The sequence below is a fragment of the Haliotis rubra genome, unplaced genomic scaffold (genome assembly GCF_003918875.1).
Source record: "Haliotis rubra isolate DU_JTF1 unplaced genomic scaffold, ASM391887v1 Scf490, whole genome shotgun sequence".
NCBI lineage: Eukaryota > Metazoa > Mollusca > Gastropoda > Lepetellida > Haliotidae > Haliotis > Haliotis rubra.
In genome coordinates this window covers 811,760-828,171 of record NW_025767180.1, presented here as the reverse complement: position 1 = coordinate 828,171, position 16,412 = coordinate 811,760, and the positions used below count along the sequence as shown (strand labels likewise).

General features: G+C 38.9%; 1 protein-coding gene across 1 annotated transcript; it reads right to left on the bottom strand.

The window, feature by feature from the left end:
* Nucleotides 1–3,963: 3,963 nt before the first annotated feature.
* Nucleotides 3,964–15,856, bottom strand: LOC124291411. The gene is made up of 9 exons (XM_046728397.1): nucleotides 15,834–15,856; nucleotides 12,102–12,185; nucleotides 11,596–11,643; nucleotides 11,164–11,211; nucleotides 8,984–9,032; nucleotides 7,992–7,996; nucleotides 5,724–5,768; nucleotides 5,306–5,394; nucleotides 3,964–4,008 (listed from the first exon to the last, which is right to left on the bottom strand). Exons 2-8 carry the CDS (start codon nucleotides 12,159–12,161, stop codon nucleotides 5,335–5,337), a joined length of 315 nt encoding a protein of 104 aa, XP_046584353.1. The 5' UTR covers nucleotides 12,162–12,185; nucleotides 15,834–15,856; the 3' UTR covers nucleotides 3,964–4,008; nucleotides 5,306–5,334.
* Nucleotides 15,857–16,412: the final 556 nt, after the last annotated feature.

The following is a 16,412-nucleotide window of genomic DNA, read 5'->3' as shown; positions in this document are numbered from 1 at the left end:
CAAAAAAACCCAAAGAACTACATGTTTTTTTCTTTATGTTTTTGTGCATTAACAAAAATAACCAGGAAATATTCATAAATGACCCTAACCAATTATTTTCGATGATTGATCGGTTGTAATGAAGCAATCATCAATTGTGAGATTTTAACCAATTCCCAACACTAAATTGTTGTTTTCAAATCTCTTCTTACAATCCCACGAGAGAGAAGACTACGGTGTTTCTTTGTGAATGTGTGAGTGAGTGAGGTTGTATGGCGTTTTTAGCAATATTCGAACATGATAGTGGGGATTGTGTGGTTGTGTTGCATTGTGTCCCTGGTGTTCATTCTGTCAGTCACTAGTTCAACCGGGCCCCGATCCACAAAACGTTCGTAGCGCTACGACATTCGTAAGCCTTTGATAAGCTATAGAGTTACGACAGGTCGGGACCTTGGCCTAGGTAGTTAATAGCCACAGAGATACAGCACACAGTGTCAGTACGGTTTCCTTGGCCGAGGTAACGTGATGTCCGATGTAATTCCATGTTTTGACTTTTACTACGTGTCCCGTATTTGTTCAGATGGACACATGTCATGCCTGCGCAGACACACACACACACACACACACACACACACACTCACTCGCACGCCCGCACGCACGCACACAACATACACACATACACATACATACGTACATACACATACGTACATACATACATACATACATACATACATACATACATACATACGTACATGCTATTGATATTGTCGGAATTGTACAACTGACTGTTTTTTTCCCACATTTTTGTAGATATGGAAAGTAGTGGTATTGTTGTTTTTGTTGTTGTTGTTGTTCGTGCATCTAGTTGGGTGAATTAAGGGAAATGTATATTATTACCTGCTTGTTTCCGCATCATAAATGTGTCAAGACACCTGTTTAATTGATTAATGCGAAAACACACGAGGGATATGCTCTCTTTATCATACAATATTATTCTACGGTTAGTACGTGATAATATTTAGAACACCCAGTGAGTGAGTGAGTGAGTGAGTGAGTGAGTTTAGTTTTACGCCACACTCAGCAATATTCCAGCTATATGGCAGCGGTCTGTAAATAATCGAGTCTGGACCAGACAATCCCGTGATCAACACCATGAGCATCGATCTGCGCAATTTGGAACCGATGACATGTGTCAACCAAGTAAGAACATCCAGCTGATCCACAGCAACATAAAGTTAGAAACGGATTGGGGATTGGGGATTCGAATCCCGAATCTGATTTTTTTTGACATTCGGGATTCCAATCCCGAATCTAATCATTTTTTCATATTCGGGTTTTACTTTGGCACATTCGGCACTCGGCATTGGGCATTGGGCATTGGGTATTTGGTATTTGAGCTCTTATTATGCATTTCTTCAACACATCTGGGATTCGGAACTACAGCGTCGTTGTAACTATACTCTTTGCACCTTCATCTGTCAAACGTATCTATCCTCGACGCAGGCGTGCAGATAGTCAACGGTCCTGAAGCTCTTCCCTACTTGCAGGCGTCAACCCTCGATCACGATCGAGCAAAGACGAACAATGTCAATATTCATCAGTTCATCCCCTTCTAATGTACTAGCTGCTCGTTGTATACCTGGGTAAATTAAAAACACAAACAACCAAACTACAGTTTCCGATATTTGAACCTCAAATCTGAGTTTTCTCAACATTCAGGTTTCGGGATTCGAATCCCAAATCTGAAGGTTTTTTCATATTCGGTTTTTCTTTAGCACATTCGGCACTCGGCATTCGTATTTGTACTCTTATTATGCATTTCATTAACACATTTGGTGAGCGAGTGAGTGAGTTTAGTTTTACGCCGCACTCAGCAATATGCCAGCTATATGGCGGCGGTCTGTAAATAATCGAGTCTGGACCAGACAATCCAGTGATCCAATCACTTGTTTGAATCTATTGGTTCTTTCGGGATGTATGCTGTATCAAAGTGCATTACCCCTGATGACAGAACTGAGCGAGGGGGCCACAAGTACCATCTATCTTTTTCGGTCGATATGTCTCAAATGTCCGATCCCTTGTAATCCAGAATCTAAAGTATTTACAGTCCGTAATCCAACACTCTCTGAACCGGAACATATAATGTTAGCTTGTCAGTGTAGTTCAGTGAGTGAGTGAGTTGGGTTTTACGCCGCTTTTAGCAATATTCCAGCAATATCACGACGGGAGACACCAGGAATAGGCTTCACACATTGTACCCATGTGGGGAATCGAACCCGGGCCTTCGGCGTGACGAGCGAACGCTTTAACCACAATGCTACCCCAAAGCCCATGTGTAGTTCAGACAGACATCACGGCAATTCCCCAGCTATGTGACGGCGCTCAGTATATAATATGGACCAGACAATCCAATGGATTACATCATGAGTATCGATCTGCGCAACTACTATATGATGACGTGTATCAACCATGCAAGTCAACGAGTCTGACCACCCGATCCCGTTAGTCGCCGCGTATGAGCATGAACTGCTGAAGTCAAGTTCTAACCCGAGTCTTCACAGGTCGCCTCATACTGGACATATATTTATTGACTTGTCACGTGACATGCAGCACATTTGATAAATCGAATCTATGTTCACCATAATTTTTAAAAAATATCCAGATTCCATCACGACTGATGCACAGTGGCGAGGTGTGGACACGACATGTAGTGTAACACATTCTGTTTTTCACTTTCACACAATTTCTTAAATTTCCGTTCTAGTGCTGTGTATGTACACTATTTCCAATTGTGTTGTAATCTGTTCATAAAAAATTTGACCTATTTATGCATCCATATGTAATTGTTTTAAGAAAGCATTTATTTGTTTCGTCAAAGTACTTGATGTATCCATCCCTAATATGTACAAATTGTCCATACAGTGTAGTGAAGTATAGTTTCTACTAGTTTTACAGGGGGTTGGTGTTGGGTCGGTGGGGTAGCCTAATGGTTAAAGTGTCCTCTCCTCACGCTGAAGACCAGAGTTCGATTCCCCACAAGGATACAGTGTGTGAAGCCCATTTCTGGTGTCCCCCGCCGTGATATTACTGGAGTATTACTAAGAGCCACGTAAAACCATACTCACTCACCCTTGTATAGGTGACTATTGTGTTTGCAAATACTAAAAGCGACAAAATCATTTCCATATTCATAAAATTCTCCACAGCGGAGATTCCATTGTACCATGCCCTGTTTTTATCAAACAAACGCTCTAAAACCCTCTCCACATCCAGGAGGAGAGGATAAAGTGAGTGAGTTTAATTTTACGCCGCTTTTAGTAATATTCCAACTAGAAATGGCTTCACATATTGTCAGGCAGCTTGACAACGGTACTCAGTTTGACAACGGCACACGAATCTGTATCGAAAGTTGTTATCCATAAAGATTGTCCACATTGTATTTCCCTAATTCTAAAATGCCACTCAAAGAAGAAGGCAAACCCCTTTCCTCACCTATAATTTGGTCGGTTTGTTGTTTAACGCTGCACTCAGCAATATCCCAGCTATTTGGCAGCGGTCTGTAAATAATCGAGTCTGGATCGGACAATCCAGTGATCAACAGCATGAGCATGGATCTACGCACTTGGGATACGAAGACATGTGTCAACCAAGTCAGCGAGCCTGACCACCCGATCCCGTTAGTCGACTCTTACGACAAGCATGGGTTACGGAAGACCAATTCTAACCCGGATCTTTACGGGTATCCCAACCAGTAAGAAGAGTTGACTGTAAGGTTTCGACTACATCATGTGCATGTGTTTAGGAATCACTATCCGATAATATCATATGATTCCTAATCTCTGAAATTGTACGTGTGAATGACATAGGGTCACACTCACCTGAACAACATTGTGCATGTACATTTTAACACATGAAGTGGACGTCCACTAACTCATGCAAGTATTGAGAAATTCAAACGCACCAAAGGCAATTTCATGCTTTTTAATTCAGGTTGCAAGTGACGCGATTTCGAGAATTCGACTTGGTATCCTGAAAAAAAGGAAAACATATTATAAGGACATTCCATACAAAAAACGTGGTAATGAAGGGTACATGCAATTATATTTACTTAACACCGACACTTCATTACTTGCAAAGTCTCTCTCGCGCTTATCACCACGGCAGAATTACTATCATTACGCAGCAGGCATGTCTGAAGATTCAACAGCGGCAAAATTTGACGCCATTTTGAAAAGGCTTGACAGTCAACGAGATTTTGAAACTGTTTTTGACGAAAAGGTATCTCATATGAGAGAAGAATTCATCGATCAGGCTAAAGGGTTGAAGAAGCTGAAGACTGGTACAGAACATTCCTGGTCTCGAGAAGGAAACAGAATTCAGTTTAATGTGAACTCAGAAGTTTTGGAGGATTTATACAAAGCAAGGCAAGCTAAACATGGTGTGAATTGAGACGATACCTCCCGTTATATTGAAGTGGCCATAGCTAAACTAGAGAAGAGAAACAAGTTGATTAAAATCGCGGACTCATCGGAAAGGGGCTGGGAGACTACGTTTCTCTCTGCTCATGTCGACACTGCGACCAGGCCAATATTCATTTTGATGTTTCTTGTTGGTGCATCATTGCATGGTGTGTACAGGAAAACAACATATATTTTGTGACTCGGGTATGCCCTGATTTCATCAAATTTATTTTCAGATCCACGTTTTCAGTTGTTTCGTGTATAGTTCTCTCGGGGCAAATATGTCTTCAGTATTCCTTTTGTTTGATGCATTCCCAGTATTTCAGCAAATAATAGTCTAGACTATGCCGTTGATTGATAAAATAATTCCCAATCCACGTTTTCAGAGTTCGATGACAAGCAGTTACCGATGCTGACCACTCTTTTAAAAACATGAGGGCCGTGGTTGTGGGTTAGACTCCCGATATCATCTGATTGTGGTCGTAGGTTTCAAGTCAAGTCAAGTCTTTATTCATGTGGATGTAGGCCACCGGCCCATGGTACAACGTTATACATTGGCAGCCTTCAAGCTGTAGCGACGACGATTGTTAGCATAGAAGATAAACATGGCAAGATTTCTTAAAACAAGAGGAGTAGCATTACTCATCAGTCGATTAAATTTACACAAGGTTGGATGGGTGAAAACATCGACAGGGATAAAACGTTTACGTAGATCATCATAGGCAGTACAAATCAGTAAAAAGTGGTACTCATTTTCTACATAGTTACAGGAACACATTTGAAAACACACTACCCGTTCTCCTGGGTTCTCTTACACCAATTTGCCGAGATAGAATAAAGAGCAGCGTTGAACAAAACTCACTTACTTGCATGTCTGTGGAACAGCGTGGTTTTCCTACTCTTGTTTCTCTGCGGCCTCAAGTTCGTTACAGTATTTAATGTGACTGACTGCAAGCTGCAAACAGGTCACACAGGAAACATAAAACAATATTCCCAAATTCATATATACAACATTCCAACAACGTTAATTCTTTTGATCATTGTTTATTGCTTAATGTTCCTATCAGCAATATTCGAGCTGCAATTGTCGCCTTGGTGTGGGTGGCGCAGTAAACATTGGCGTTAACAAATTCATTAAATGGCAAATATAAATACATATGATGCCTACATATCTATTCCCGAATGTTAAGGAAGTTCGGTTGAGATAAACTACCAACCAATGCATTTTACTGTTTTCAGATGGTAACGGAAATATATCAGCAAAAAACTTTGTCGTCAACCTACAATTTGCAGGATAGTTTCCACTGCCTTATCGTTGTTATTCTCGTTCTGAAAAGAACAAGGACAGTGATGTAAGGAAATCAACGCGATTTTTTCAACGAACTGCGATAAGCCAGGCCTAATGTTGATATATTTTGGTCTACGTGAATACCAATGTCAGACAAGGTTAAAAAACAATATTCCTGTATTATTACAATTTTCCCATTCGTATCTCTAAAGCTTCTTTCATAGTTCAGTGTGAAACGTATTTGTGTTTCATTGTTGTCTAAAGAGGCACTCAGTAATATATACCAATTAAGTACTAAGTCAGTACAAGACAGAAATCGACCTTTAATTACTTACTGGAGAAAAAGTTTCGATCTGACCACCCAGGAACAGTTCGTCCCCAAACATCTGGTAATGCCTACTTATGGGAAGTGCCAACCGAACGCAGGACAAACTCCCGCTAGCTGGCAATCTCCAGGGAATTATCACCATTGTTTTTTCTAAACTATGGAAAACACGAGCAGCATACTAATTAATTAACCAACTGGGGAGATGTAGTACGAAAAACATAAGCTATCCAAAGGTACCAATAAACATTAAAAACAATTCGCAAGTTGGACAAAATAGCTATTAATAACATGAGAAATATATACACAGTATTAGAAAACCATCTCCAATAATTATAAACATGTACAGGCTTGTCAATACATATAGGATGACCTATAGCAACCAATATTCCCTTATCAGTATATAGATGTATATAGATGTCGTGCTGTGCCGAAGTCGGCCGAGCTGCACCGAAGCATTTGTAACTACTTGCCTCTTTCCGTGACCTACAAGAAGACTCGTACCGATATAGTACGCCATTATTGCCAAGAATCGTGGCAAACCAATCAAACCGCGCGTAGTAAAACGTGAATGAGGGCAAAAAGTTTCTTTGCGATTATCGATTTTCATTATCATTTCCGTGATTATAAAACTCTGTTACTGATATTTGTTAACGACATAAGAAACATGACGTTCGTATTGTATTAACAATTTCTAGGAGTGGCCATCTTTGGAAATTCAGAGTTATCTTTCCTTGGAAATAGTCCTAGACTATTTTCACCTCCGTGTCCGTTTGCGCTTTGACAAGGCCCAGTCGTGAACATGGCCACGAGAGGGGTACGAGTCGCCATCCAGCTTGCCGGAATGACACGAGTAGTTAAGAATGGCGCCGAAGTAGGCCGAGTTGTACCGAAGTGCAGCGATGAACAGGATGCACCGTGATGATGATAATAATGGATTTGTATAACGCCTGGTTTCACCATACGGCGCTCAACGGCGCTGAAATCACAATCTGATTATGATAACACAAGCTGCCTATGAGCGGCAAGAAGGTTATTAGGAACAGGACTTATCCAACCGGGTACCCTTTTTCTGCTGGGTGAACAGAAGCAACTTGCCTAAGGTGAGACCACAGGTATCACAAGTGCTTCGTTGTTGGCAAGACTGGTCCGAGAAACTCTCAGGAGTCAAGCTGCCAAACACAGTTACCCACCCAAGGACTCTCCGCGGCTAACGTTGCTTAACTTCAGCTGATTGTGACTGAGTTCTGTGCAGATGACCACACACCACCACCCAGTTTTACGACCAAATGACGTCATGTGAACCTATACAACTGTACACACACCTGTCAATCTGAAAGTGAAAAAGTGATGGAAGGTGGAGGTGAGGTGCAATTGAGTTTAATGTCGTGCTTGAGAATATTTCGCTCATTTTACGACGTGCGTGCGTGTGTATGTGTATGTGCGGCTGCTTGTACTAGCCCAGACTGAAGCTGGTTTTATAGTGCTAGCCCACTGAGATACCATGCCGCAGTGAAGCATGAATACCCCACTCAGACACGTTATACTGACTCCGAGCCGACCAGTCCTTGTTGCACCCATTAATGCCGAGCGCCAGGCAGGGACCAACGTCTTTTGGTATGACGCGTTCGGGGATCGAACCCGCGACCTTCCGCTCTCCGGGCGGACGCTCTTACCACTACACCACGGAGGCGGCTGATGGAAGGTGGAAGATGTTTACCATTTTCTTAAACCCACCAGCATTGATGTGTTGATCCTGGACCAAGACTTCTAATTAACTTCCCATGAACTCACAAATGACAGCAGAGATTACATACGTTTTCCAAAGCGTCGAGTTTTTGCCAAAAAATATTAGGTTCAAAGCTGCAGTCCAGAAAACCGGAACGTCCAATTTGTTGACAGACACGTACATGCAAAGGTTCTTATGTTGGGTACTCACGTTTGCTGTGAAAAAATGACATAAATTATTGTACGCACACGCTCACGCAAACACACGTGCACATACACATATTGACCTACATTAATACAATTTCTCGACCCTATAAACTATCCTGTTGCTTGTTTGAGCAGCATTTTGGTTTGCTTAGCTGCTTGTCATAGTTACTACATCATACATCAACCAGCACATGCTGACAAACTTTATGAATAACAACTTCCTTCATTTCGTAAGTCCAATGTTTCGATACAGAATCTTATACCGTTGTCAAGCAGGAATAAACATCGGTGCAAACAAGAATCTGTATCGAAACGTCGCACTCACGAAATAAAAGTTGTTAACCATAAAGTTTGTCAACTTCTAAAATGCCACTCAAAGATGTTGATTTCAAAAGTGCACATGTTAAGAACTTTAATAAAGGTACGATACATTTATGGATAACACCTTCTTATTATATTTATCATAAAGGTATCGTACCTTTAACTTATTATTCACCAACTTCTGAAATGCCAATCAAACGGATCATGTTTAGAACCTAATGTACTCACATGCACATAGGAAACAGGCAAAGATTTCATATTTAGATCTTTGCATGACAATTCAGAGTGATGACAAAATATACGTTCATGTTCAAGCTGCACAGAGTTATTGGTAATACCTTACACAATTCGTTGTTATTACTAACAATGCTTATAGTTATTATTATTTTTAATAATGGTAATTTTCATGGCTTGATATATATGATATCGATGCCGTCCGAATACGCTAAATGTCACATGTAGATATACTCATGCCAATAATGGTTGTCACCCCCTTCATTTTGTTTAATTGGAGAGGGAGTGTGGGGTGGGGGTGTGAGGTGTGTGTGGGTTTCGGGTGGGGAGGGGGGTGACAACCATTATTGGCATGGGTATATATCCGAGATATGTGGAAATTTATAATGCATAATCTGTTTTCACTTGTAAAACAAGTTAATAAATTTAAAGGCTCCTTACCTCTGAGTGCGTTCACTGAATCCGTCAGGGTCTTTTCAGCATCGGAATACTGCAACCGAATAGAAAATGCTTCATTGTTAGAATATTTAGTTTGCCACGCTACAGTAGTGATTGCACTGTTTGTAACAATCAACAATATTAAATAGTACAGTAGTGATTGTACTGCTGGTTTCAATCACCAACACTAAATAGTACAGTAGTGATTGTACTGCTGGTTTCAATCACCAACACTAAATGGTACAGTAGTCATTGTACTGCTGGTTTCACTCAACAATACTAAATGGTACAGTAGTGATTGCACTGCTGTTTTCAATCACCAACACTAAATGGTACAGTAGTGATTGTACTGCTGGTTTCAATCACCAACACTAAATGGTACAGTAGTGATTGCACTGCTGGTTTCAATCACCAACACTAAATGGTACAGTAGTGATTGCACTGCTGGTTTCAATCACCAACACTAAATGGTACAGTAGTGATTGTACTGCTGGTTTCACTCAACAACACTAAATGGTACAGTAGTGATTGCACTGCTGTTTCCAATCACCAACACTAACTGCTGTTTTCAATCACCAACACAAAATGGTACAGTAGTAATTGCACTGCTTGTTACAATCAACAATACTAAATGGTACAGTAGTCATTGTACTGCTGGTTTCAATCAGCAAGTACTAAATGGTACAGTAGTGATTGTACTGCTGGTTTCAATCAACAAGTACTAAATGGTACAGTAGTAATTGCACTGCTTGTTACAATCAACAATACTAAATGGTACAGTAGTGATTGCACTGCTTGTTACAATCAACAATACTAAATGGTACAGTAGTGATTGCACTGCTTGTTACAATCAACAATACTAAATGGTACAGTAGTGATTGCACTGCTTGTTTCAATCAGCAAGTACTAAATGGTACAATAGTAATTGCACTGCTTGTTACAATCAACAATACTAAATGGTACAGTAGTGATTGCACTGCTTGTTACAATCAACAAGTACTAAATGGTACAGTAGTGATTGCACTGCTTGTTACAATCAACAAGTACTAAATGGTACAGTAGTGATTGCACTGCTTGTTACAATCAACAATACTAAATGGTACAGTAGTGATTGCACTGCTTGTTACAATCAACAACACTAAATGGTACAGTAGTGATTGCACTGCTTGTTACAATCAACAATACTAAATGGTACAGTAGTGATTGCACTGCTGGTTTCAATCAACAAGTACTAAATGGTACAGTAGTGATTGCACTCCTTGTTACAATCAACAATACTAAATGGTACAGTAGTGATTGCACTGCTTGTTACAATCAACAATACTAAATGGTACAGTAGTGATTGCACTGCTCGTTACAATCAGCAAGTACTAAATGGTACAGTAGTGATTGCACTGCTTGTTACAATCAACAATACTAAATGGTACAGTAGTGATTGCACTGCTTGTTACAATCAACAATACTAAATGGTACAGTAGTGATTGCACTGCTTGTTACAATCAACAACACTAAATGGTACAGTAGTGATTGCACTCCTTGTTACAATCAACAATACTAAATGGTACAGTAGTGATTGCACTGCTTGTTACAATCAACAATACTAAATGGTACAGTAGTGATTGCACTGCTTGTTACAATCAACAATACTAAATGGTACAGTAGTGATTGCACTGCTTGTTACAATCAACAATACTAAATGGTACAGTAGTGATTGCACTGCTTGTTACAATCAACAATACTAAATAGTACAGTAGTGATTGTACTGCTGGTGTAACTGGTACAGTAGTGATTCAATCAACAAGTACTAAATGGTACAGTAGTGATTGCACTCCTTGTTACAATCAACAATACTAAATAGTACAGTAGTGATTGCACTGCTTGTTTCAATCAAATGCCAAACAATGAATACACCTTTTGGCCAAGTGATATTGCTTATAGTCTATTAGGTGTATAAACGGGTGTCAGATGGCCAAATTTTTCTACATTTTAAGTTAAACTGAAAGAATCAATGGGTACAGCGTACACATACAATGTGCATGAATCAGAACTTGATAATACTTTTTCCCTGAGAGACAAACACACAAAACTACTCAAGAAATTTAGATATTAAGATAGTAAGAAATTATGACAAATATGGAATAGTGAATTAAGATACTTATTGTAGTAATGTCAAATGCACTCACTCCCAGATCATCCATCGTTTTGCAAAAGTGGTCGATGGCGTCGTGGCCCTGCAAATATTAAATTGAAAATTTGAAAAATTAATTTGAAAATCAACAACAATTGTTAATTGAAAGTTAACATACGAAACAATCGTAGACATCTTAGTTTGTTTCTTTATTCTTTACAAATCTTTACAACCTGTCATTTTGGTTGACGCCAGTTCACATGACATGAAATTTACCCAGCAGCCCCACTTCCGTTATGCGCAGATTTTAATCAGAAACACAAATACCAGGTTTAGTCAAAATCAGAACTTGAGGGATTGACACCGCGAGAAACGTCCTATGTCGACGGCAAGCATTCGTGGATATTATTTTGTAAATAGAGATGAATCTAATAAACATGTAATTTGCATCCTAAACTTGGCTGAAGAGCGAATGAACTGATCTTACCTTGTCCGGTCCAATCACTGCCGCATCTTTGTTCTCTGCACTGTTCGCCTACAATGAGTGAGTGAATGAGTGAGTGAGGTTTTACGCCACTTTTAGCAACGTTCAAGCAAAATCATAGCGGGGGAGACCAGAAATGGACTTTGTAAACATTGTACCCATGTGGGGAATCGAACCCGGATCAGCCGATCAGACGCTTTAACCATTAGGCTAACCCACCGATCCACAAACGGAGAGGAATATTCTCACAACAACACCATTGGATAAAGAGACAATATATGGAAAGGAAACAGTTTAAGGTCCAACACTGTGTTTTAACATTTTTCAGAAATTTTTGGAAATTAACTTTTATTCAAGAACCGAATTTTTTACAGTAGTCTCTTAGCAGAGAAAAGGCATGATCTTAGATTCAAACATATACGAGTCACCTTTAGATTCAGGAAATCAAACATTAACTTTCATACAAACATATACAGAATATACGAAGAGGGTTTCGTCATGCTACAAACCATTGTAGATACGATGACACAGGCAAACGCCACAGCAACACATACGGTACTGAAATTCATTGTTTACAGTCTTGATTCGGCTGACTGAAAGTAAATATTTACATTTTAGGCACCGACCACTTGCTATTTTGGAAGGTATCTGGGATTTAATTTAAAGAACTGTCATCAATAAAAACAGTTATGAACTTTAGAGAAAAAAATCATATATAGGCCAATAGTTTCAATCTTAAATATGTGGTGTTTCAGCTGTATGAAAATTCTCCATTCACAATACACAACCCCAGCCTGTTATTTGAATATATCACCGTCACTGTTAACATGGACAACAAAGATACTACTCACGCTTTGCTAAGGATCACAAAAATTCACAACTTTACTTAAACGTAAATTTTTTAATTTGAAATTGTATCCATTTAAAACCTGGAAAAATAATAATATGGTAACCCCTCTTTAGGCCAAAAGTCACTTTATTCTAACCTTATGCACGTAACATGATTAACCATAAAAATGGTTTTCATGGCACCAATGAACCATTTTGCAAATCATGGAACGAGTCATTGCCAAGTACTCAACACCTGTCAATAGCAGGTATGGGATCCACAAGATGTAATGACAGTGAAACCTAGGATCCATGCTTACAATAAGCTTAAATATTTAAACCAAATTAGACCCCACATCATAGTTTTCTGTTGAATCCATGATTTGGTCCTTAGCAAAGCGTGAATAGTATATATGAAACAATTAATACGCCTTTTGCCCAAGTGATATTGCTGAGGAGAGTAAACGGGAATCATCCTTCGAAGTTCTTCTACAAAATTATTTAAGTTAAACTGAAGATAAGATATAACTTTATTATCCCGGAGGAATTTTTTTTTGGATCAAATACGGCCTCAAAATGAATATATAAAAAATTCACAAAAATATGCACAATAATTACATGCACAAAATAAATGCTGATGATTCCATACAATTAACCACGAAGGTAAAGCGGCTGAGTTAGTAGTTATCGCATGCATGATGACTATTCAAAACCATTTGTTACATTAATAACAAATACTGGATGGTACGAAGGACTGTGGAGCTGTGTTTGTTTTAAGGGAAGGTAATCGAAAGCGGCGTTCAGATGGAAGTAGTTCAAAATGGTTAGATAAAATTTATGAACTATCAATTTTAGCTGTTTTTTTGACAATCTGGCGCTCATAGACAAAGGGAATATACTCGAAAGACACTCCAGTAATTTTGCTGGCAGTATTAACATTTTTGAAAAGTTTGTTTTTGTTGCGAGCAGACAGACCCCATACCAACATAAACAAATTTAGGTCCCCACACTTTGAATAAGGGTTTGATAAAAAACGGTCATTAGGGTTTTGTCAACAGAAAAGTTTCTTAAGTGGCGAAGAAAATGAAGTCGTTGTTGGCCTTTTTGTTGTAAATGTGATCGATGTGTTTTGGAAATCTCAAATAACACCAAAATATTTGTAATTGCCCACTCTTTCAATTTCTGCATTATCAATTATAAGAGGATGTGGAGGTTCCTTATTTCTCTGAAAACCAACCACCACTTCCTTAGTTCTTTTTACATGCAGAAAAAGAAAATTGTCTTTACACCAAGATAGAACTTTTTCAATGCCTTGACGATAACTATGTTCAGAATCAGAAATAAGGCCAGTAACAGCGGCGTCATCTGCGATAGTCAAAGTAAACACGTCATTTAATGACAAGTAACAGTCATTGGTATACAAAATGAAGAGTAAGGGTGAAAGAACACATCCCTGTGGAGCTCCAGTAGAGATTGAGAGAAAAGAAGATTGATAGCCATTGACACTGACATACTGAGTTCTATGTACCGTGAACTCTTTAACCCATTTGATAATGTTTCCATTAACGCCTAGATTAAACAGTTTACTCATCAAAAGGTGTGGTTGGATGGTATTGAAGGTGGACGAAAAATAAATAAAGAGGATTCTTACATAGTTCTTACAAGTTTCCAGATGAGAGTAAATATTTTGCAGGAGGGTTAATGTTGCGCCCTACGTCCCAATCCCTGGTCTTTATGCAAACTATATAGAACAAACTTTATGGATAACAACTTCTTTTTTATTCGTGAGTGCGACGTTTCGATACAGATTCTTGTACCGTTGTCAAGCAGGAATTTCTGTACAAGAATCTGTATCGAAACGTCGCACTAACGAATAAAAATAAGTTGTTATCCATAAAGTTTGTTCTATATTGTACTTCCCAACTTCTAAAATGCCACTCAAAGAAGTTTATGCAAACTGTAAAGGATCTAGCAAATGACTTACATTATCAAGTAACAATGTTTTGATAACCCGTTCTAAACACTTCATCGCTATTGATGTCAAAGCAACTGGGCGATAGTCATTATTTACTTGGGGATTATTTCATTTCGGATCAGGAATGATATTGGAAGTTTTCCAGAGAGTGTGGATTACATCTGAATTAATTGACCATTGACACATCATCTGAAATATGACACATATCTGCTCTCCACATTCCTTCAAAACAATGCCAGGTAAGTTATCAGGGCCCCAAGATTTGCCTACTTTGTGTTGTTAAAATGACAACAGAACATCACTTATTGAAATTACTGAGTCACCAGAGGGTAGAAATGAATACATCTTATCAATATCGTTGGTAAAATCATGATAGTCAAATCTGGCATAAAACGAATTCAATTCATAAGCATTAACAAGTATATCTTGAACATCAACACACTGCTGTGTTTTGTTAATCCCAATTACAGACTTAAGTCCTTGCCAAGCATGTTTCAAATCGTTCGTGGTAAACATTTTCTTTCAATTTTACTTTTATATTCATTATTACATTTTGCATTAACTTTGTGAATATTACCTGAACAAAATGCTCGTTTCTTTTCATTCAATAAAGATTAAACTCCTTCATCAATCAATGGGGATAGCGTACCCATACAATGTGCATGAATTGGTATTTGGTATTTGAATACATCACTGTTTGAAATATTATAAAAATATTATGAATGTTAACTTCTTTATTCTATACACAACGTTTCTGAGCCCAGAAACGTTGTGTATAAAAGGGGCAAGAGAAAGCCAAGAAACGTTGTGTATAGAAGGGGCAAGAGAAAGCCCAGAAACGTTGTGTATAGAAGGGGCAAGAGAAAGCCCAGAAACGTTGTGTATAGAAGGGGCAAGAGAAAGCCCAGAAACGTTGTGTATAGAAGGGGCAAGAGAAAGCCCAGAAACGTTGTGAATAGAAGGGGCAAGAAAGCCCAGAAACGTTGTGTATAGAAGGGGCAAGAGAAAGCCCAGAAACGTTGTGTATAGAAGGGGCAAGAGAAAGCCCAGAAACGTTGTGTATAGAAGGGACAAGAGAAAGCCCAGAAACGTTGTGTATAGAAGGGGCAAGAGAAAGCCCAGAACCGTTGTGTATAGAAAGGGCAAGAGAAAGCCCAGAAACGTTGTGTACAGAAGGGGCAAGAGAAAGCCCAGAAACGTTGTGTATAGAAGGGGCAAGAGAAAGCCCAGTAAAGTTGTGTATAGAAGGGGCAAGAGAAAGCCCAGAAACGTTGTGTATAGAAGGGGCAAGAGAAAGCCCAGAAACGTTGTGTATAGAATAATGAAGAAGTTGACATCCATAATATTTTGTCTTATACTGGAATACCATTTCCTACATGCCTCTCAAGAACATCACTGTCTGAGCTAACATGGACAACATATTCATGCATATAGTTACCTCGTTCTCCCGGTCTGTCGTGTTAACAGCAAGAGTAAATGGTTCCTTTATATACATACCTGTTGACCGCCCAATGCAGATGTTGCCAGAGCAAATTGAACATGATTAAAGTTGTAATATTGGACAACAGTAAGTGGATACACACAGCACCTTGAAACTGACATATCGCCAATCCTTACACATATTACAATTACTAACACGTGTTTCTGTGGCCATATTTCATGGCTGTGTTGACAGACGTTATAGATAACAACTTCTTGTATTTCATTTCGATTCAGATTCTTGTACCGTTGTCCCCTTTATCGAAACGTCACACACACGAAATACAAAAAGCTGTATTCCAGAGAATTTGTCAATATTGTACTTCCCAACTTCTAAAATGCCAGTTAAAGAAGTAATGTTTCACGGCTCGTTATATCATGCCATCGATTTATTAACCCCCTCGTTTTTGTGTGGAAAAGACGTTAATTAATATAGGTTTCACTGGGAACATGGAAACCTCTTTTTAACCTATTAGAAACAACATTATTCAATGTCATGATGGAATAGCACATGCAACTACTGTGTGTTGATGTTTGA

Bases quoted from the DNA above. Each gene is read 5' to 3' on its own strand.
- LOC124291411 (XM_046728397.1), bottom strand. From the start codon at position 12,161: ATGAATTTCAGTACCGTATGTGTTGCTGTGGCGTTTGCCTGTGTCATC. The intron at 11,212-11,595 runs GTAAGATCAGTT...TAATATTTGCAG, and splicing joins CAGTGATTGGACCGGACAAG to GGCCACGACGCCATCGACCA. The intron at 5,395-5,723 runs GTAGGTTGACGA...ACCTGTTTGCAG, and splicing joins TGGAAACTATCCTGCAAATT to CTTGCAGTCAGTCACATTAA.